General features: G+C 42.4%; 2 protein-coding genes across 3 annotated transcripts in view; both read left to right on the top strand.

Moving 5' to 3' along the window:
• cep85 (centrosomal protein 85) overlaps nt 1-8,885 on the top strand; it is a 44,126-nt gene extending 35,241 nt beyond the window's left edge. For both annotated transcript variants that reach the window (XM_078423225.1, XM_078423227.1), the window contains 2 exons: nt 1,286-1,511; nt 6,803-8,885. In XM_078423225.1, coding sequence (XP_078279351.1) covers nt 1,286-1,511; nt 6,803-6,966 — 390 coding nt within the window. In that variant the 3' untranslated portion in view covers nt 6,967-8,885. The remainder of the gene's footprint in view (nt 1-1,285; nt 1,512-6,802) is intronic.
• A 1,288-nt stretch (nt 8,886-10,173) lies between these two features.
• LOC144606818 (SH3 domain-binding glutamic acid-rich-like protein 3) lies at nt 10,174-20,167 on the top strand. Its single transcript, XM_078423216.1, is given in 5 exon segments — nt 10,174-10,209; nt 10,704-10,877; nt 16,046-16,165; nt 16,167-16,214; nt 18,566-20,167. Coding segments are annotated over 4 exon segments (327 nt in total). The 5' UTR covers nt 10,174-10,209; nt 10,704-10,784; the 3' UTR covers nt 18,632-20,167.
• The last annotated feature ends 1,427 nt before the right edge of the window (nt 20,168-21,594 follow it).

Below are 21,594 nucleotides of genomic sequence, written 5' to 3'. Positions count from 1 at the left end.
TAACTGCAGGCTCAGCGATCGTTTTGCTGAACACCTCCGCTCAGTCTGTCTTAACCTACCTGATCTCCCGGTGGCTCAGCACTTCAACTCCCCTTCCCATTCCCAATCTGACCTTTGTCCTAGGCCTCCTCCATTGTCAGAGTGAAGCCTAGCGCAAATTGGAGGAATAGTACCTCATATTTTGCTTGGGTAGTTTACACCCCAGCGGTATGAACATTGACTTCTCTAACTTCAAATAGTCCCTGCTTTTCCTCTATCCCTCCACCTTCTCAGTTCTCCCACTAGTCTTCCTGTCTCCGACCTCATTCTATCTTTGTCCCGTCCCCTCTCCTGAATTCAGTCTGAAGAAGGGTCTCGACCCGAAACATCACCCATTCCTTCTCTTCCGAGATGCTGCCTCACCCGCTGAGTTACTCCAGCATTTTGTGTCTACCAATGGTTAACTGTCACTTGTTACGTTTGACACATGCTAAAGTTTTAACCTTATTTTACACTGTAGGTAATGGGAGCAGATTAAAATAAAAACAGGATTAATTTAATCAAAGAATGAATTACCTCTGCCTATTCAAAGACAACTGAGATTTGAAAGGATTGATTCCTTTGAGGATTTGCATTCCAAAGACGGATCTCAATTATGATGAACTTCTTTTTGCATTAACATTGTAAATTAAATTATTTTTTTATACAAAATTATTGTTTGCTGTAATTAGAAACAAACCTCATTTGGGCAAGGCTGTTTATTTGGAAAGTCTCATTAACCACCTGAACCAGTGGTTCAACTGATACTGATAGCAAATTTGTTTTTGACTCTTACTGTTTGATCTCCTTTTAGCTGAGATTTGGTGAGATTTAAAAAAATTATTATGGCTCATTTCATCTTTATGTTACAAAAAATACATATGTGACAAACAAACAATTTTCAAGATATTATTGCAACAGTTGCAATGCAAATGTAGATTAAAAGAATGCAACGTTGAGGAAATAAATGTCAGACGGGAGTGCCGAACTGGCTACAGCCTCGGTGAGAATGGGGCATTCAAGTGGCCACCATCTTTATAAATGCTTATTTTACATTATTCCTTGCAGCTCATGATAAGAGCTATGGAACTTCAAACTGTTTGGGGTTGCTTGGCTTTTTCCATTGCATACTGCTTTGTTTGCTTTATATGCATTTAAACGTATGTTGTAATTTCATCATCTTGGCACCATTCAGTTATGTTTGATCTGCCAGAGGAATTGTATTCCATAATCTCTAAAATCACTTTAACATTGCTCTGTATTTCAGCTTTCTGCACAGAATCAGGAACTTATTGAAAAGAACTTGACTCTTCAGGAACACTTGGGACAATTGGACCAAAGTAAGCAACTACCATTGGAGTGCATGCAGCTATCAGAGAAATTGCACAGAGAGCTGGCCAGGAGTCTGTATGATCTACAAGCAATTTGCAACATCCTCACACAGAGAACCCAAGGCAAAGATCCGAGCCTCTCTCTCCTCCTTGGTATACAATGTAAGTATCCAGTGTATCCTTGTGCTCTTTGAACAATGTAATTATTAGGTAACTAGATAATATCTAAAAATAGACGGGTGGAATATCTGCCATTGCATTAGTAGATCCGACAACAAAACTTTGAATCCCAAAGTTTTAAAAAACTAAGTCAGATTGGGGAGGATTAAACTAAATTGGCAATGTTTGGGGGGAAAAAAACAGCATTTTAGTAAAAAGTATTAAGATTTCATGATGGATAATGGTAGATAGTAGTATAGAAGGACTTACTCTTGCACGGTTAAAATGGAGCAGGCCAACGAGAGAAACATTTAGGAAGAACAATGAAAAAGGAGTGGAAGGTGCAATGGTGAAGGATGATCTGATCATAGAATTGTTACAGCACCAAAGTTTCAGTCCAAATCACTAGTTCCACGCCTTCTCAGGGTTGCAAAGGTTTCCTCGTATATTTATTTAATCTCCTTTTGAAGGCTCTTTTGGAACCTGCCTCTGTTACATATGCAGGCAATGTATTCCAGATTCCAACTCCATGATGAATGGGAGTGTGCCACTCCTGATTTTTATCCCTACTTTTCTTTGACCCCCTCCTTCAGTGGGGGATCATCCCCCTATACACACTGTCCAGACCCATCAACATATTGGAATTTCTATCAGATCTCCCTTTGGCCTTCCCTTTAAGCTGTCCCAGCTTCCCTAATCCATCCTTGTAATTATAACCTTGCATCCCTGGAGCCATTCTTATAAATCTGTGGATCCTGTCCGATGTCTCCACGTCCTTTCTGTAATGAGGCAACTGGAATTAAACGCACTACGCCAGCTGAGGCTAGCCATTGTATAATTAAGATTCAGCGTATGCCTTATTAACTCTTTCACCATCTGTCTTGCCACTTTTAATTACTTTGCACCTATACCCTAAGCCTCATTTACTCTGCAACATTCTATCCATATCCTTCATTCTTTTTTCTCTTTCTCCATTTTTCCTTCCAAAATGAATCACTTTGCATTTCCTCCTATTAAACATCATCTGCCATTTGCTGCCCATTTCATTTTGTGTGTGTGTGGCATGCATGCAATAACTTGCTTATAATAAATACTGCTAAGTTTTATGTCATGTACAAATACAGTTACTGTAGTTTGCACCCCTCCTCACCCCCCCCCCCCCCCCCCGTCCAGATGGGTAACATCAATCAATAAAAGGTACCAGCATGATGCTTATAGATGCAGTACTGTGGGAATAACAGCAGGTAAAGAAGACGGGTGAGAGTAGTCTATAGGTCCCTACAGTGTTGCTTCTCGGTAAGAAACCGTATCAAACATGTGTAAGAAAGGAACTACAATATGGGTGATTTTGATTTGCACATTGATTGGACTAATCAAACCGGTAAGGGTACCATTAAAGTGCAATTTGTGGAGTGCATTGAGGATTGTTTCTTTGACCACTATACAGCAGACCTACCTAGTAGTGAGTTAATAATGATGTAGGAGTAATTAAGGATCCATTTGGGAGTAGTGATCACAACATAGTAGAATTGTGGATATAGTTTGAGCGAACACCTGGGGTCCACAACCAATGTGCTCAATCTACATAAGGGCCATGACATTGTATGCAGATAGTTGTCTGGAATGGAGTAAATAGACAGAAGGATAGGTGGGGGAGGGGGGGCATGGAGGATATTCAAACAGCTAGTTAATAATGCTCTGCAGATTTATTCTAATTAGAAAGAGGGATCCCAGAAGAAAGGTAAATTATCTATGGTTACAAAAGAGATCGAGGAAAATAATAAATCAAAGACGAGCACACAAAATAGCAATGACTAATGGTAAACCAGAAGACTTGAATTTTACAAGAGCTAAATTTCTTGGGGATGAAGAAAATTGTTTGGGAAAAAAAAGCATGTAAGTAATATTAAAACAAACAGCAGAAGTGGAACAGAGCAGTGGTGGGGCTGTTTAAAAAAATGATGTTTGATTAGCTCATTGTGAGGCACAGTAGCCAGTAAGAAGTGAAAGTATAACAGCAGCTGTTTAGGAAAGGTCTGTGTTGAGGTGCCTGTGCTGTTTTGAGAGTAGGTATTGAGGCTTTGACTCGTGGCTTCTGCACGATGAGGCTCGGCAGAGTCGGACTCTCTGTATCAAGTAACTAGGCCATCTTGACTAAAGGTGATGAATCTAGGGGTAGTGGGATGGAGGTTACAAAATGGCTTCCCATAATTTTCCAATCCTCTGACAAAAGGACATAAAGGGTGTGTTAAGTTTATTAGTATATACAGTGGTCTTAATCATTGACTTTGAGACATGAGTTTAAATCTAGCATCACAGCTGCGGAATATAAATTCAGCTAATTAACTAGAATAAATCACTAGCATCAGAAGTACCATGAAACAACTGGGTTGTTGTAAATCTCCACCTGGTTCACTGATGTTATTTAAGGAAGGACATATGCTGTCCTTACCTAGTTTGATCTCTCGTGTCACTCCAGAGCTACCAGTGTGATTAATTCTAACTGCCCCTTAACTGAGAAGGCAGTTGGTCCCAGTGACATTCATATACCGAGAGTGAATAAAAAAGATAGAGAAAACTGGCAAAAGTAACAACCTTGTTATCAAAAATGTGTAAAGACATGTCAAAATGCAGGCTGGAAAGTTTAACCTTGGTTGCAGCAAGCTTTTAAAAACAACAATCAGGGAACGCAATAATCACTTAAAATTAGAGTTAATAAAGGAGAGACAGCACAGGGTTGTCAAAACCAAATTATCTTTAACCTGATTTAAGTACACAATGGATTTTCAGAAGGCATTTGATACTATTGTGTAAAAGGATGGCTGGCAAAATTGAAGTCCAAGAAATTATAGACCCATGATTTAAAAAGGCAATAGGCAGTGTTTTAGACTGATGGATGGTAGATGGTTGCTTTGAAATATGTTGTTCAGTCAGGAAGAGTATAATAAACTGCAAGAAAACCATAGTTAGAGAAGAGGCAAATAGAATTTTATGCCAAAAAGTCTAAATTGATGCACTAGTAGAGAAAAGTGAGCAATTTAAACTATGTGGCTCAGTTCTAAAAGATATACAGGAACAGAAAGACATGTATTTCAGTATGTCCTTAAGTGACAGCATGTGTATTTATTAAAGTGATAAATTACAAAGCAGGGAAATTATGTTGGACCTGTTACAAAAAAAAGTGCTGGTTATGTACAACTTGAACATTGCATCTGATTCTGGTTAATACATTTCAGCAAGAATGTGAAGTTTAAGTAAGAATGCCGATGGGATACTTGCAGAATGAGCTTTAAAAAAATGTTTTGATGGATTGTACTTTTGATATTGAGCAATGAAATTCGGTTGAATTTATTCAGTGCAAACACTACAATGTCTTGCCACCCAACCCACCATCAACTTGGTGATAGTGCTGATGAAATTTCTGTCATGTTACAGAGTGCCATACCGTCAGCATTAGTAGTACTTTCTGGATAAGAAGCTTATTTAAATTGTATCATGGAAGAATAGAAAGCTGATTTAAATTATTTTACAGAATGGTTGCAATCTGATATTGGTGAGTGAGCAGGTTCGTTATTTTCAATTAATTTGGAGTGTTTCCACTTTACACATGATAACCACTACAGAAAATCAATAATTTAACGTCATGAACCCTCAAATATCTGGAGGCTGTTTACTTTGTAGTTGACGCTCTATCTGTCTCCAGTCCCTAGAGGAGAGCCAGCAGTGAGGTAATGAGCCGCCTGGTGACTGTGACCCCGGTGAGACCCACGGGAACACCTCCCTCACCATGCTGTTCCTGCTCTGGCAAGCTGAGGCGATTCTCTTATGAAATGAACAAAAGTTACATAAATATAAGAGAAAGTAAAGGAAACAACCATACACCAAACAAACTTGTCCACATCAAAAAGGGAAAACATTAGCAATCCAAGATTCTCTGGTTTGAGGCCTTTATTTCCTGCCCATACATTTGTTTATACCTAGCTGCAGTTTACCTCTTCTTACCCCTCCCCCCCCCCCCCCCCCCTTCACCATTTTAATACCTGGTTTGTGTTGAGCTGCTTTTAACTAACAATTGGATCTTTCTCCCACCCTAACATTGTTTTCATGCCTATGAACTCCTGCCTCAGCTGAGAACCATAATTGAGCAGACAGAAATAACCTTATTTGTGGAGCTCAGTTTTAGACACTAGTTTTATTTTTAAGTAATTCAATAGCTGATCTTGACTATACTTGAATTTGGGCAGATGCCATTCCAATTTTCAAATTGGAAACAAGACACAAACCAATTAAATTGGCCAAATTAGGTTAATGAAAGTGAAATACAAGAGGGTATTCTGGGGAATTAACACCAATGCGTGTCAGTGTCCCAGGGAGCAGACAATGAAACTTGAGATTGGTGGATGTAATTAGCCTTGCTGAGGAAGGTAAATCAGTAGTAGTAGTTTAGTTTAGAGATACAGTGAGGCAACACACCGCTGCGCCCTAAGATCCTACTTCACAGTTCCCCGCATTTCAAGTAGAGCAGATTGAAAATCAAGAGTTGAGAGTTTTATTGAGATATATATCCTTAAAACGGAACAATAATGTTTCCATGCAGCTGTCAAGAGTGTTTTATTCATGTTCATGCTCAGGCTGAAAATCTGCTTTGAAAGGTGAAAGTGATTAAGAGGAGTGTAATCAACCCTGTGTCACCTGTTGTCTTACTCGTGCTATTAAAAAGCTTAATTACTCAAATAAATTTATCTCATTTGCATTTACAAACTGAGGTGTAAAATAAATGTTGTGGTATAAAAAAAATGTAAATAAATGCCTTTTGCTGCTGAAGACTAAAAAGGATCTTGCTGATCATGGTTCTGATCATAGATAGTTAGAATTTATTGAAGCCATTGAGCTTTGATCAATGAGGCAGATGAGATACAGAAGCAGTGAGAGATGCTTGGAGGCATAATGGACCAAATCATGCTATGGCCAACAATTCCAAAAGGAATTGCCTATTAAGCCATTTCCAGGATCGACTAGGACACTACTGTATTCTGATTGCAGTACTCAATCATCTACAATATTGGTTCCTGACATTGACTATCTGAAATTAGTATTTCACTCTCAGCCTGACTCCTCATCTTAAATGCAGTAGTGGGAATGAGAAAGGAATTAAGGTTACACAATGATCAGGCATGGAGTCATGGAGCTGGAATGAATGGAGGTCTTTGAAAAAGCAAGCCTACATAAATTGGGCAAAATGACATTTACCTTGTCACAGTATAATATTGTTGTGTTTAATTCTTTGTTCTCAGCAATGCATTACTCCAGTACAGAAGAAGGAGACTGGCAAAACATTGAGCTTCTGACCAAGAAACTGGCTGAAGTGAGACAGCTGGGCCGAGACATTGACGAGCTGCGAGCAACAATATCAGATCGATATGCTCGGGACATGGGAGACAACTGTATCACACAGTGAATATATGCAATGTGGTGGGGGTGGGGCACCATTCAGGATCTTTATGTTAGACAATCTGACAAAAATGCCTTAATTGAAATTAATTCAAGAAAGTAGTTCACAAACTCCCCGCATTGGCACTTTCCCGTAAATTATAACGGCAATGATCTCATCACAGCTGTGATTTGCACCACCTTTAATGTGACCACCTTTAACATGTCTTCCTGGTGTTGTTGCTGTGTTTGTGGTAACTATTCGAGCTACAGAGAAATGCTTCATCTACCTTGTGAACAGTCCTTGTGAATAGTCATCTTGTAATGAAGGTAGCAAAACATCTAGTGACCTGTTGAGTCGTGCACTACTGCACACGCCAGAAACCCAGAATTTTCTATTTTAAGTTTGTACAATGAGTAAATGTTTCTCACACCAATTCTCAGTTGTATTTTCGTCTGCTAAATTACTTAAACTGAAGTTTGCAGATATCATACAATCCCAAGTATGCGGAATGAAAAGCCATTTTGAGCAGGCAATGAAATTAAATTTGGTGGAAATGTTATTGGCTGAATTTAGAGACGGGTGTGGTGCTCAGACTGGTGAAACTTGGGATGTGCAGACTTGTAGATTTATCAGTAAAATTTAAATACAATATAGAAGGAGGAATGAAAATGAATTGACAAGTTGGGGTAGCATTTTTAGTTTCCACCTTAATCTTAACATGGGGTACTGTGATACCTCTTGACATCCATTACAAGTAATACTTAAACAGCTGGACAGGAGTGAGTACATACAGTTCTCTTGGTCCACACCAGCTGCGTTAAATCAATCTCTAGCTTTTTAAAATGTTAAATCTTGTACTTTTTTTTTGGTGAACTTTGCACTCAAAGTGAATTACCTTCCCTACCTTGTATGGGCCTTGTATGTATTGTCACTTTGGGAATTCCATCTGCAAATTTCTCCTCTCCTGTGGAACTATACCTATTTGTGTTTCCACACAGTACATTGATAGATACTGTAAGCCAAATGCAGATTGAGTGTGTTAAGAATTGGATTGGGACTGCCCCAACCAAACCTAGAACTTAAATTGTGCAGAAAAATATTAAATCTACGACTTGTGTGGATTGTATAATGCTCTTGTGGATCTTGGAAGTGGAGTTTATTCTAATGAATTGTTGAAAGATTTTCAAACTGAGTTGCATTGATTGAGTTGCACTAAATATGTTAGTGACACAGTTTCAGATTGTGCATCTGTTCTGGTTAACTGTTGGGAAGAGAGAGTGTGGGAAATGGTGTTGTATTTATGTTTGAGTAAAGTGGATCTGGAGCCTGATCCAGCATTGATCATTTATTGGACTCTACATTGTTGAAAAGTTAATTCAACAAGATTCTTGCCTTTTAATGAGCAATGCTAATTGGTTCATCAATTTTATTCACGTACGAAGTTAACTGGAAATGTTGTAGATTCACTACAGGCATCTGGGTATCTCATTGTTTTTGTCTAATACTGACAGATAAGCTTGTTTTCAGCTGCATTCATGGGGAGAAAAATTGTGCCTTTTGTTACAGAAATAAGAGGTTATAAATTATTTCAGTGCCACCAATCTCACTGTCCAGTGGTCTGTGAATGAAAGCTTTCCTTTGTATAATATTTGATGTAAAGTTGAATTGTTTCTGAACTTCTACCAGAGTATGAAATGTTTTTTCATACTGAAAAATATAAAGATGTCAGCATATAGGGAATAATTTTTGTGGTACAACTGGAAAAATGTGCCCTGCACATTGAGCCATAAACATAGCTCCTTATAACTTATCTTGCAATTTAACTGAGCAGGGGTTATTGTGGTCAAATTCAAACCCTCTCAATTGCCTTGAAAAGACATCTCTTTATACTGATTTTATTAACATTTTGTAAGTTTTTAATGCCAGAATTATTTATAAATTTATTACATGTAATTATGTTTGTATTTGCAAATAAAATTTTCTATTTAACTGGCTGCACATGTGGCATCTTGGAACCTGTTGTTGGCTTTTATTAATTTGGGTTTCAAAATTCCTCGCGGGAACAAAATGTATCTACACCTGGCTTGAGTTTCTTGCCTGCAATTCTCTGCCTGTGGTGGCATCTCGTGAGAGGAAAAAAAGGATGAGGGGGAAGCTCTTCCAAGGCTTCATCGTTGCAAAAATGTCCCTTTCCATCAAAACCTGTGGCTCTCATTTGTGTTTGGAAGGCTCCAACGCTTTGCCCCCCCCCCATCCCACCCCCCACCCCCCCCCCCCCCCCATCTCCCACCCCCCACCCCCCCCCATCTCCCACCTCCCAATCATGAGCTGCCGCCAAATGTTCAACACATGGATATCTTTTCCCTCCTTGTGCGCCACCAATGTAGCTTGTGTCCCAATATCATTTACATTTTTTTCTGGTGCCTATGAAGCATCTTGATGCACAATTACTGTGCTAAAATTGCTGTATAAATTTGTCATTGTCATAGGAACTAAAATATATTTGAATAAAATGCAGATCTTGCCAACATAAAATAATAAATTAATTGTTAACCAATTGTAGATTAATTTCAGAAAGATGAAATTAACTTCCACTCTGATTCCAGAGTTACTGAAACAAGGACACAATCAGTCAACCCAATGTGCCATATGTGATAATGTTAACATGAGAAGCTCGAATTTCTTATGGGGTTTGGCTGTTCTTTGGGGTTTGGGCGGCTGACCTGCACAATGGAAAAACCTGTTTTCTTCGCAGAAGTCTGCGGGTTTGATTAATCTGCTGCCGACTGAATGCAAGGTGGTGGTGCAACACAGATCAGGTGGTCCTGAATGAATCGCCAGTGTGCATCATTCTGCATCCCACACAGCAAAATACAATTAACACTGGAAAACACTAAAACGTTGAAAATGTCCAACAAGGCAAGCGTATCTTCAGAGAGAGAAACAAATTTACATTAAATCATTAAAAGCCTAAAGCTACAAAATTGGAAATATACTTGCATGATTTACTCAATGTTCCACATTTATGACATTTTGGAAACGTAATCATGGTAGTTTATTTTATTGTCGCGTGCACCGAGGTACAGTGAGAAGCTTTTTGCGTCAGTCTAAATTACATTTAGAATAGAGATAAACATTCTGGGTCTGTTACTTTAACAGGACGGATTACATGGAGCTTTTCTCTGTGTGGACCCCACCCTGCAGTGTAAAGAAAGTTTTACACTCGGCTAATAAACGCCCTAAAGGCAGCGTCTCTGGAGAACATGGGTAAGTAACGTGTAAGAAGGAACTGCAGATGCTGGTTTAATCCGATGATAGACAAAAAATGCTGGAGTAACTCAACGGGGCATCATCTCTGGAGAGAAGGAATGGGTGACGACCCCAGGTCTCGACATCACCCATTTCTTCTCTCTTGACTCTCCACAGGTGCTGCCTGTCCCGCTGAGTTACTCCAGCTTTTTGTGTCTATTTTATGGGTAAGTAACGTTTCGGATCGGGACCCTTCACACTTTCATCTAATCGTTGATGAATCCGCCCTGTGAATGTTCAAAGCAAAAATAACACTTTTATCTAGAGGACAAATTGACTTGTGTAACCGAGTACACAATGAATTTTAACCACAGTTCATTTCTCACCCACCCCTTTTGTTTTTGGTTGTAACGGCCCCTGCATTGTGTTGACAACAGGAGGCTGAAGTAATTATAAACGCGGAGCTGCAGGTTGAGTGAAGCTGACAAGAACTCTTGTTTTTACATTCAAAGACGGTCCCTCGACATTTCTGACGCGAGGAACGGGAGATGTTGCTATTGGCCTGGTGAATCACATGGCGAAGTGCTGCTTGGATGTTGGAGTCTGTGTCCGAGAGGGAGAGCGAGAGCATCGGCGCCGAAATGAGTATACGAGTGTATTACACAACTGTTGCCGGCTCCAGGGAGGTGAGTGTGCCACGGAATGTGGGGGCGAAGAGGGTAGTGGTGGTGGTGAGGAGGGTGGGGGAGAGATGCTGAAACGGGCCATTGTTGGGGAACAGCGAGGGACAGAAACTGACACACCCGGTGATGGAGCTGCAGAAAGTGGCGAAGGAACCCAGGCTATGACTGCGCACATATATTGGAAGCCTTGGGATGCAATTGAAGGATGTTCAGTAACCGAGCAAGATTACCTCCCCCAGTCATTGCAAAGTCTGGTTAGATTAAAGCAAACGCCACTTACATTTACTAGCATTCACTTTAAAAAAAATCCCTTTCTTGTAATTCAGCTGTGAGTTTTGCCCCACGCCCTCCCACCCTATTTCATTCACACACAGCTTGTTGTCCTGACACCCGCTTATTCCTGGTTCCACCATTGTAACTCGGCCACTGCAATATTTAACCACGACTTGTCTGTCCTGGGTTTTGTGTATTTTATGGAAGTTTTAAAAAAAAATGTCACCATCGCTCTGAATATCTCCAACCCCAACCCCCTTTCTCCAGAAAATATTTTTGTGCAATAAACAGTTGTGTTACGCGTGATGATTAGACTGGGGCGTGTTTTATGACAAATGTAGAATTTTGAGTAAAGCTGCAAACAAAAAACACATTCCCCGGGAAGGTGATTACATTTGAAGTAATTAGAGTTAATAATCTGCTTTAGGATTTCCTGTAATTTAAGATTGGACATATTCAGGCTTTCCTCTTGGATTTTTTTTAGTGAATTGTAAACTGTTATACAGTCTAGTTAAAAGGATTCCATTTTAAGGGGGGAAATTAGGAGAAGGAAATGAGCATTAATTCAGGTTTGGCAAACCTTGGAGTTTCATGACGATGTTGTAGACCCAACCCATCAACAAAGAGTATAAAGCACAGGACCATGCTAGGTTATGCATGTTTCACAATATCTACTTTCCATTTGTGTGCAAAATAATATTTGAAATTAAATAGTTTATTGTGTACATTCTACTGCTATTTGTATTTATACATGACTTGTAATATGGTTAAAAAATACAAGACTCTTTCATGGAGTATCAAACAATACTTGAGAGAAAATCACTTGACAAAATATTTTGCTGAACTGTCAAAATCTTGATCAAATAGGAGTGTTTCTATAGAGCACCTTTTACACAGAATGGAGAAGCAGAAAGATAGATATTCTAGAGCATGAAGCCAAGGCTATTGAAGGATGTGCCAGAGATGAGACAATGGAAATCGATGCACATGACCTTGGAGTTGGGGAAACTGAATAATCTCAGAGGGTTGTGTCCTGCAGGTTTCTGTGGCACAGGGGTAAGACCATGGAAGCATGAGAATTTTATGTATTACTTAGCTGGAATTCTTGTGTGAGTTGCTATGCACAAGGCTGATGGCGACCTGCAATATCGACTCCATTGTTTCTTTGGTTTAGAAACTTTTTTTAAAAATCCAAGTTCAGGGATATTACCAAAGGAGAGCATGTGCATTGAATCTGAACCGAAACAATGTAAGTAGACAGAATTTTATGAGCACCAGGAAGTGTTGCAAAAGTAATGGTTCCCTTTTTAAAAAGAGAAACCAGTGAGCTGAAGGAGATTATTATCATCATGTAAGGATTCAATTAGTGCAGACACAGATTGTGTTTCCTTATGCAGAGAAGAAGGGGCCAATAATGTAAGACAGTCAGCATAAAATCAATCAGGGAATTGGAAGATATTTATATAGTGAGCCTTGAGAATATCAAACGTATTAGCACACAATCTTAAAGCAATTAGTATTGATGTGTTAAGAGGAGCCTTGATAAATGAAGGAGGAGGAAATTGAGGATGTAGGAGGAGGGGGGGGGGGGGGGGGTTGTCATGAGTGATAACCAGAAGGGAGCAATTACTGTGTTATACCTTCAATGTAATGAAGAACGTCAGGCTCAATGGTTGGTAGATTTAAATCTATGTTAATATGTGTGTAAACGATATAGTTTTACAATAGAAAAAGTGAATTTCTACTCGTGCTTGGCAGGTTGGAGATTTTTTCATGAGTCATATTGCATCTTAACTTTCTGTCAGAATATCACTCTCTTAGTTAGGATTTCCAGGCATCAGTGATTTAATGCCATCCTGATCAATAAAGAGCAGGAATGGAGGGCGACATGGATGAATTTCCGAAACGCAAAGCAGATATGGAAAATCAATCCCTTGTTACAGAAGAAAGCAACCTCGCCCTTCGTCAATGAACCAGCTCTCTGAAAATGCTATCTAATGTATTCTCCTGTCTGCTCTTTTCCTACAATTCCCCAAATTGTTTCCAATTTAATTCCCTTTTGGAAGTCGTTGTTGAATTTGCTTTTATCGCTCTCTTAGGGTGTGCCTTCAGGTTATTCTACAGTCATCATAATGTTTCGTATCCCTTTTGGTGCTCAATGTAAGCTTTGGTTACTGAATTTTCCACTGGAAGTGGTTTCTCTTTATCAAAAGGCCTCATAATTATGTACATTGCCATTCCTATTTCCATACGACATGTGTTTTGTCTCATTTAATCTTTGCTTGAAGCAGATCCCAGCTTCTCTAGTTTAAAATGTCATACAATAATAAATGAGACAGTTATTAATGAATAACTAGTTATAAATAACGCAGTGCATAATTCAAATTTGCAAGCATTGTCATTATGGGGTGCTGTGCATCTCTTTCACCCTGTCTCAATCCTCTAATGACCCTCTGTTCCTCCCCTCCTCCCACCATCTGCTTCTGGCAAGCAGCAAAGTAATGTATAAACACCAAAGGCAGCGAGAAAGCTTTCTCTACACCACAGATTCCAGCAGAATATACATTCATCTGACCACTTATTGGTAGATCTGCCACAGTTTTGAAGACTGACTCTGTGCATGGTAACTTGATCCAGGGGCAGTCCTGGGAAATTGAGATCATCATATTCACAATGTCTTATAAAACCTGCTTTCATTCAGCCACTTGGCCTTTCATAAAAACAAAGCATTTAAATAATTTCAATTTTCTCATAAAATTGCTCGATTCCTGTTGAAAATGGCCCTTGGAAACGTTGCCCTCGAGGCCTGGTCTCCCGTTGGTGCCTGGGGCTCAGGTTTAGTTTTGAGAACACACTGGATGTGGCTATTTCCTGGCCTCCCAGTGCAGCTGTAAAGAAAGGGCGAAGCTGCTTTGTTAGACAGAGGTTTGTTCTGTTCAAATCTGAGCTGAGCCTCCCACACACGGATTCTGACCCGAGCTCATTTACCGATTGTTGCCAACTGGTTTGGATGTTCACCAACTCATTCCAGCTGAAAAACACTCTTTTTCTGGTCAGTGTCTATTCTAATGATGGAATTGCGGAATAATGTGTGCTGTGAGAACTGAAAATCCCATCACACTTTCAATCAATTTATAAAATAAATCCTAATCAGGAGAAAATTACTGGAATGGCATTAAAAGTCCAATTAATTAATCAATATCTCTTATAGATTGATTATTTTCAATGCAAACTCTACTCATCAGTAACCAGCTCCACACCTCTCCTTGCATCTCTCAAACCGACAGACTTATTAGCATTGGTGTCATTGTAACCCTTTGTGGATCTTGTGCTGTGGCATCACTATGATTAATGGTTTCCACCCTGTGACACTGCAGTTGAAAGCTTCATCAATGCCTTTGTTGCCTCTATTTGAGCGCAGTCCTGACTGGTGCCCATCCCCAACCTCCACACTGTAAACCCGAGAGAATCCAAAATCTGCACACTCCTGTTTGTCATCACCCCCTGTTGATCCTACACAAGCTCCCGGTGAAGTGAGGGCTTGATTTTACCATTCTCACCCTTGCCCCTCTCTGTAGTTTTCACCAAGGATATAATTTTCTGAACTATCTGTGCTCCCCTACTTCTGGCCTCTCTTCTCATTCCGGATTTTATTGCAGTGAAGGATTTGCCTTCGGCTGCCAAGACTCCTAAGTTAAGGACTTCCTGTGTAAATCACTCTGAAAACAACTTTCTTACATTTGCCTTGCCTTGACATTGGCTTTTTGTAAAATATGTTCCAGAGAAGGAAGCCTGCTGCTGTTTTCTGGGTCAGTCGATACAAGATTCCAGCCCCAACCAATGTGGTTGTTTTTTAACTTTGTGCTTCATGATAAAATCTTGGAGCCACAGGAGAGCGAAAAAAAATGACAAAAATGAAAGTTCTTGCAGAAATCTGGGCAGAAAATCTCTAACATATTGGAGTTTAATATCGTCTTAGTAAACCAAGTGTATGACTGCCATGACATTTCAAGTCCCTGGACGCTGTGATGCTTGATTGAGTATTAAATTAGCCGAAATATTTGGCCTCATAACCCTGAGTATTTTATTGCAGACAAATAATCACCTCACTCCCTTTTAATGGTGTAATGTTTAAAATATTTTTAGAAAGTGCTGCACTGCAAATCATCCCCTTGTATCAGTTTGATGAAAGGCAGACAATTTGCAGAGTCTGGCTTTCTTAATTTCCACGTTACTGAATGATATTTTGATATTTGATATTTTGCTGCTACCTCTCTCTCTCTCTCTCTCTCTCTCTCTCTCTCTCCTCTCTCTCTCTCCTCTCTCTCTCCTCTCTTCTCTCTCTCTCTCATCTCTCTCTCTCTCTCTCTCTCTCTCTCTCTCTCGCTCTCTCTCTTCTCTCTCTCTCTCTCTCTCTCTCTCTCCTCTCTCTCTCTCTCTCTCTCTCTCTCTCTCTCTCTCCTCCCTCTCTCTCTCTCTCTCTCTCTCTCTCTCCTCCCTCTCTCTCCCCTCTCTCTCTCTCTCTCCCTCCCCCTCCCTCCCTCCCTCCCTCCTCTCTCTCTCTCTCTCTCCTCTCTCTCCTCTCTCTCTCTCTCTCTCTCTCTCTCTCTCTCTCTCTCTCTCTCTCTCTCTCTCTCTCTCTCCCCCTCTCTCTCCCTCTCTCTCCCCCCCCTCCCCCTCCCTCCCTCCCTCTCTCTCTCTCTCTCTCCTCCCCCTCCCCTCCCTCCCTCCCTCCCTCCCTCCCTCCCTCCCTCCTCCCTCCCTCCCTCCCCTCCCTCCCTCCCTCCCTCCCTCTCTCCTCTTCCCTCTCTCCCTCTCTCTCCCTCTCTCCCTCTCTCCCTCTCCCTCCCTCTCTCTCTCTCTCTCTCTCTCTCTCTCCCTCTCTCTCTCTCTCTCAGGTGAAATCCCAACAGTCGGAGGTGACGCGCGTCATGGACAGTAAGGCATTAAGTACGAAAATGATCGACATTGCACAGAATAATTCTGTGAAAGAGGAGATGAGGAGCAAGTCGGGCAACCCCCAGTGCGCTGCCTCCTCAGATCTTCAACGGTGACCAGCACTGTGGGGTAAGGCTGGGGTGTAGTGGGCGCCCTTCATCTCATCCCCAACAATCACCAGTCCCTGGTGCCCCATACACAAGGGACAAGCACCTTCCACCAGGCACTTCCACCTTCAGAATGCATCCTTTGAGTGAAGTAAAACAAAACTAATCTCTCCGGATGGAAATCCCAAAAAACTGCAGATGTGAAAGATCTAAAATAAAAACTTCTGCAAATGCTGCAGTATCTGTGAAAAGAGGAAACAGAAATAGCTGGAGGAAATCAGTGAGTCAGGCAGCAACTGTGGAAGGATATGGATTGTCAACGTTTCAGGTGAAGACAAATACAACTAGATGAACAGCATCTCAAATTCTGCCTGGGTAAATCACAACCCGATGGCATGATCATTCAGGGCACCTGCTCCCCCTCGGCCTCTCTATCCACCCCGATCTCCATTCGCATCCTTCTTTCCCACAACACCACTCCCCTCCCATCACAATCTACCCACCCACTCCATCTGCCCATCATTTGCACACTCCTGTCATCCGTTCCTTCACCTCCACTATTCCCATCGCCCCACCCCACCTCCTTTATTTGATCTCGTGTTCCACCTTCCTTTTCCATCAGATTCCATTATCTGCAGCACTGATTATCACTACCCATCGTGTTCCAGTCAACATTATCTCCCCCACCTGACCCAATCCACCCCTCCTCATCTGGATCCAAATATCACTTGCCCATCCCCATACCTCCTATAGGGGCTGTCTGTTCTCCACTCTTGTACTCTAGATAAAAAGTATCAACCCAGATCATCGACTATCTTATTCCCTCCACAGATGCTGCTCAACCTGCTGAGTTCCTTACCAGATTGGGGGTTTTTTTGCTCCAGATTCCAGTATCTGTTGTCTTTTGTGTGTCTGTGGAAAGAGAAACAATAACATTTTTTAATCTCATTGGTTCTGTGCTGGGGAGCAAAGTGACCTCAACAGACTCCCACAAGTTCGACCTGGATGTTTAGATTATATGCATCACAAGTGGAGTTTGGGGTGCCTGTGCGATAGAGTGGAGGCACGTTTTGGGGGTGTTTATGTGGAGTGTTGGTAGAAGCAGGAATTTGGAGCATTTGGCGGGTAAGAATCAGAGAGGAGCAGAGGTTCATATGGTGAACGGATCTATGTTTGTGTGAGGAGCAGGGGGTTGGTGTATAATGTGGGCTGTCGGCATGGAGGTGGTATGTGGAGGGTGAGTTGACTGGGTATGTAGGTTTGGTCGGCAGTCAGGAGCGTCTCTAGTGAATAGGACCAGGCATCTGTTTGAGGAGGGTGTGTATCTCTATGGGAACATGTGTTCGAGGGGCAGGTCAGTGTGAGTGTGTGGAGGGGCTGGTGAGTTTGCATGCTGGTAGGGTGAGTGGTGTTCCCGTGTGCGGCAGATGGCCATAGTGCCCTTATTTGATTTTATAGTGAACAGATCTTCTGAGAGCAGTGTTTGTTGATGTCTGTTTACATAGAATATTGCACTGTTGACTCACGATTGCATTAGCAACCCTGGAGTTTTACTCCCAAATCTGCTTTTGGCATATTCCTCCAGCTGCAGATTCTTTGAAAACAGTTAGCATTTAAGTCTTGCCTTTAAGAAGTAAAAACATCCCAAGATACTTCAGAAGTGTTTCCATGCAAAATATCACGAGGCAAGTATAGAATGAAAAAAAATATTTTCCCTGATCAGACACTTAGTTGCAAGGAACTGCTGAATTCAGGAGAAATGTGTTGGTGAGGTCGCAGGACTGCATAGGGATTGAATTCCAGCCACGATGGCTCTGGTGCTGATAATGCTGGGGTGATCAAATTAGCATTGAGTAAGAATCAGAATGAGAGGTTACAGAGGGGCGTGATGGTCACAGAGTGAAGCAGTTTCTGGAGAATTGGACGGAACATCTGAAGGGAATGGAAATGTTGCCAACATGGGCACAAATGGGGTCACAGTGTGAGGGGTGCGGAAGGAACAAGGCCAGGAAAGGATTGCAATAGTCAGGTTTGAAATTAGAGGTGGGTGGGGGATGTCACAATGGATGATGGGGCGGTCCGGTCCAATCCATGCATGAGGTGGATGGTGCAGAGGAAGCCACAGATATCCCTGTGGCTATCAAACTGTACAAGTCCTCCCCCTTCTGTCGTGGGATTGACTGACTCCCCCTCTCCCCCCCCCCCCCCCCCCCCCCCCATCTTTGCACGTCTCCAATCCTTTCCACTTGTCACTTTAATTTCATGCTTCATGTATTTTGTGTTTTTGTGACTGATGGCAGATCAATTTCCCTCCTGGGATAAATAAAGTTCTATCATATCGTATCGTAATCAATGGCCTCTTGTTTCTGCCAGGGTTACGAGGATTTTGTGGAGGCGGTGGAAGCGAGTGATGTGCGAAAGTTTCTGAAGCTCGACTAGGTTCCGTCTGCCAGATTGACAAGAGGCAGAGTGCTGAGCCAACCCTGGAGCAACACACTCGCCACGAGCGATCCCAATCACACTGCCGTGTTAGAGCCACCCAGTAACAGCAACAGCTTCTCTGCATATCAGCCTGGCCTCCTTCATTGGAAGCATGTTGCCAATTCATCCATTCAATTGTCTTTCTTCCACTAGCTATTAATGAGTTTAAACCTAGTCATTCCACAACTGAATTAAAGCTTTGCCATTCCTTGGGGAAGGTGCAGGATGCAAAATCATCTGGGAGAGGGGGGGAGGGGGAGGGGGAGGGGTTGAGTGAACCTGAGCCTTGGGGAAAGCCTGAAGGTAGGGCATGTGGTGGGAAGGAAGGGGGAATTCAGAATACCACTGAATGAGGCCACTTTAATATTCTACTCCCTATCACCAGCTATTTGGGATGGGAGGGTGATTGAATGGAGCAGGAAGGGAAGTGGGGCTGGGTCCTGAGGTGTCTTTAGGGAATGGGAGGCAACCTGGGATTGGACTGAGGGGGTGGTTGCTGATGGAAAGTAATGGGTCCTTGAATGAAAGGAGGGGGTTTAATGTGAGGAGTGAGGTAGATGATGGAGCTCCTGGTGGTGTGGGCTGTGGTGGGTGAGGTAATGGAAAGATTATCTTTTTGTCCTGTAATGGGGGAGTGTCCCAATGAATGATCTTTATTGGGGCTGCCTCAGGTTCTCATTTGTAAATGTCATATGATGATTGCTGGAACCATGGATGTTACGCCATTGAGACCCAAGATTCTTCCTGTGATATTCAATTTAAAGGGACGGGTGGATTTGGGGAGGTGGCTCATTCTCATTCAACTCTGTGGGGTGCCCATCATGGTTCATCATTACTCCAGGAGTGACTCACTGACATCTTGTTGACCATTTCTGGTGGGTACATGGACCATTGAAATGACCTTTGCTGATTAGGCCTCCAGTTTGTGTAAGTGTCATCTTCCATTGGGGTTGACATCCAGTTATGCTGGTTGTTCACCACCCAGTGAGATGGCTTTCCATTTGTAACATGTTTCCTCACCCCCTCATGTAGTCCCATGAATTTTGCCCACATCCTGCTATCATTCCTTGACTGGGAATAACTCCCTGCTGCAGCCTCTCCCCAGAGTCCAGTGCATTGACTCATTATTTATGTGATTGCACTTATTACCGGAACGTCTGCAAGGGTGCACAATAACTTCAGGAAATGCTTCACAGCCAGACTGTTCCTGTAACGTTCTCCTTTATTGCTCTCTTTCCCTCTTCACAACTCTCTCTGTCTCTGTCTCTCTCTCTCTGTCTCTCTCTCTCTCTCTCTCTCTGTATCTCTCTCTCTATCCCACTCTCACCTTCGCTCTCACTATCCCAGTCTTTCACATCACTTTATCTCTCTCTCTCGCGCGCTATCCCACTCTCTCTCTCTCTCTCTCGCTATCCCAACCTGGACCAAGTAGGATTTCTGCCAAAATATTAAATAATGTCTTCCAGGAAGATATGGAATGTTTTGAACTCTCAACACTGTGTCCTTGCGTCTTTGTGTTTGCTTATCGAAGTGAATAGTCGAGTGCTCGCTCGCCCGGTGGGTGGGTGGGTGGGTGTCAAGAATGGGAGGCGAGGGTTTAGAGCGTGTGTGGTGGTTGCTCCGTGTGTGGTGGTTCCGCTCTAAAAGTAGGAGAGTAAAGGAGGTTAACAAACTTCTTCAAACGTTGAGCCTGACACTTAAGAGTGCAAACTCAACCAGGAGGGATTGGTGTATTTCAGATGAAAGGATTGAGTGACCCACAACCTTGATGACGGGTTCAGGGAGATATGGACCAATTGCAGGCAACGGGACTAGCCCAATATGCCAGTTGGGGTTGGCATGGACCAGGAGGCCCGAAGGGCCTGTTTCCACGCTGTACAGCTCTATGGCTCAATGTAGGCAGAGGGGTGCAGTCTTCAGCCAAGTGGAGTAGGGCCAGTTTGGATGCTCCATGTCCTGTGGGTGAGTGGATGGGAGGGGGTGACAACCGGGAGGAGCGGGGAAGTTGCAGGAAGAGGTCAACGCCTGTGCTCGGTTAGAGGAAGTCTGACTTGCTCGCAACCCAGGCGTGTATGATGTGTAGATTAATGTAGCGGACATGACAGCTCGGGTTAAAGCTGGATATCACCCGGAGTTGGCTGTCTGCACCGCTCCCCGGGGTTGATAGCTCGGGTGTTAAGCTTTGTGTGTTTGTGAACGGTTCTTCCCATCAAATTAAAACCAGACAATTGGTGGCGTGTCCCGCTCATTATTAGCTCAGCCATTCAGTGTAAACAAATACCTTGAACAAGAATGGCTGCGGTCGGGGGATTGTGGAGCAACAACACAAATCATAAGCAAAGGTAAATATATTCGCGTGTGTGTTTGCTGCAGTAACCTGGCAGCTAGTTACACATTACAGCTTCCACAAGCAGGAACCTCTGCCCCTCTTCTGTGTTGATGATGTTTGGTGTTGCGTGGTTCGTTGCTGCTCCAGCTTTCTGTCTGGCACCAAGGAGCAGCTGCTTGGGACCAAGAGGCCGAGTCAGGGACCAATGTCCGTCCCTCCAGTCTCTTGTTTCCAGAATTGATGTTATTCGTTCCCAGAGTGTAAAACAGCTGGAGAGCACGGGCTTGTGTTTGCAGAGCTGTTATCTGGTAACGCTGGACAGAAACTAACCAATCAGGTGATTTATGTTTGTGTCTCTTTGCTCAATAATGGAGATTCATCAATCATTCTACAGGAGTAGAATGCTCCTCTTCTCCGCACATTCACAGGTTAAAACAGCGGCTCGGCTCATTGTTTCGGAAGGAACTGCAGATGCTGGTTTACACCGAAGATAGACAACATGCTGGAGTAACTCAGCGGGCCAGGCAAGCATCACTGGAGAAATGGACAGCTCGTTGTCCGAGTTTCCCGTGGACAATATCATGTCCGAAAT

Source organism: Rhinoraja longicauda, chromosome 27 (genome assembly GCF_053455715.1).
Source record: "Rhinoraja longicauda isolate Sanriku21f chromosome 27, sRhiLon1.1, whole genome shotgun sequence".
Taxonomy (NCBI): domain Eukaryota; kingdom Metazoa; phylum Chordata; class Chondrichthyes; order Rajiformes; family Arhynchobatidae; genus Rhinoraja; species Rhinoraja longicauda.
Note: the sequence above shows the minus strand (reverse complement) of the source record. Positions and strands in the feature narration are given on the sequence as shown.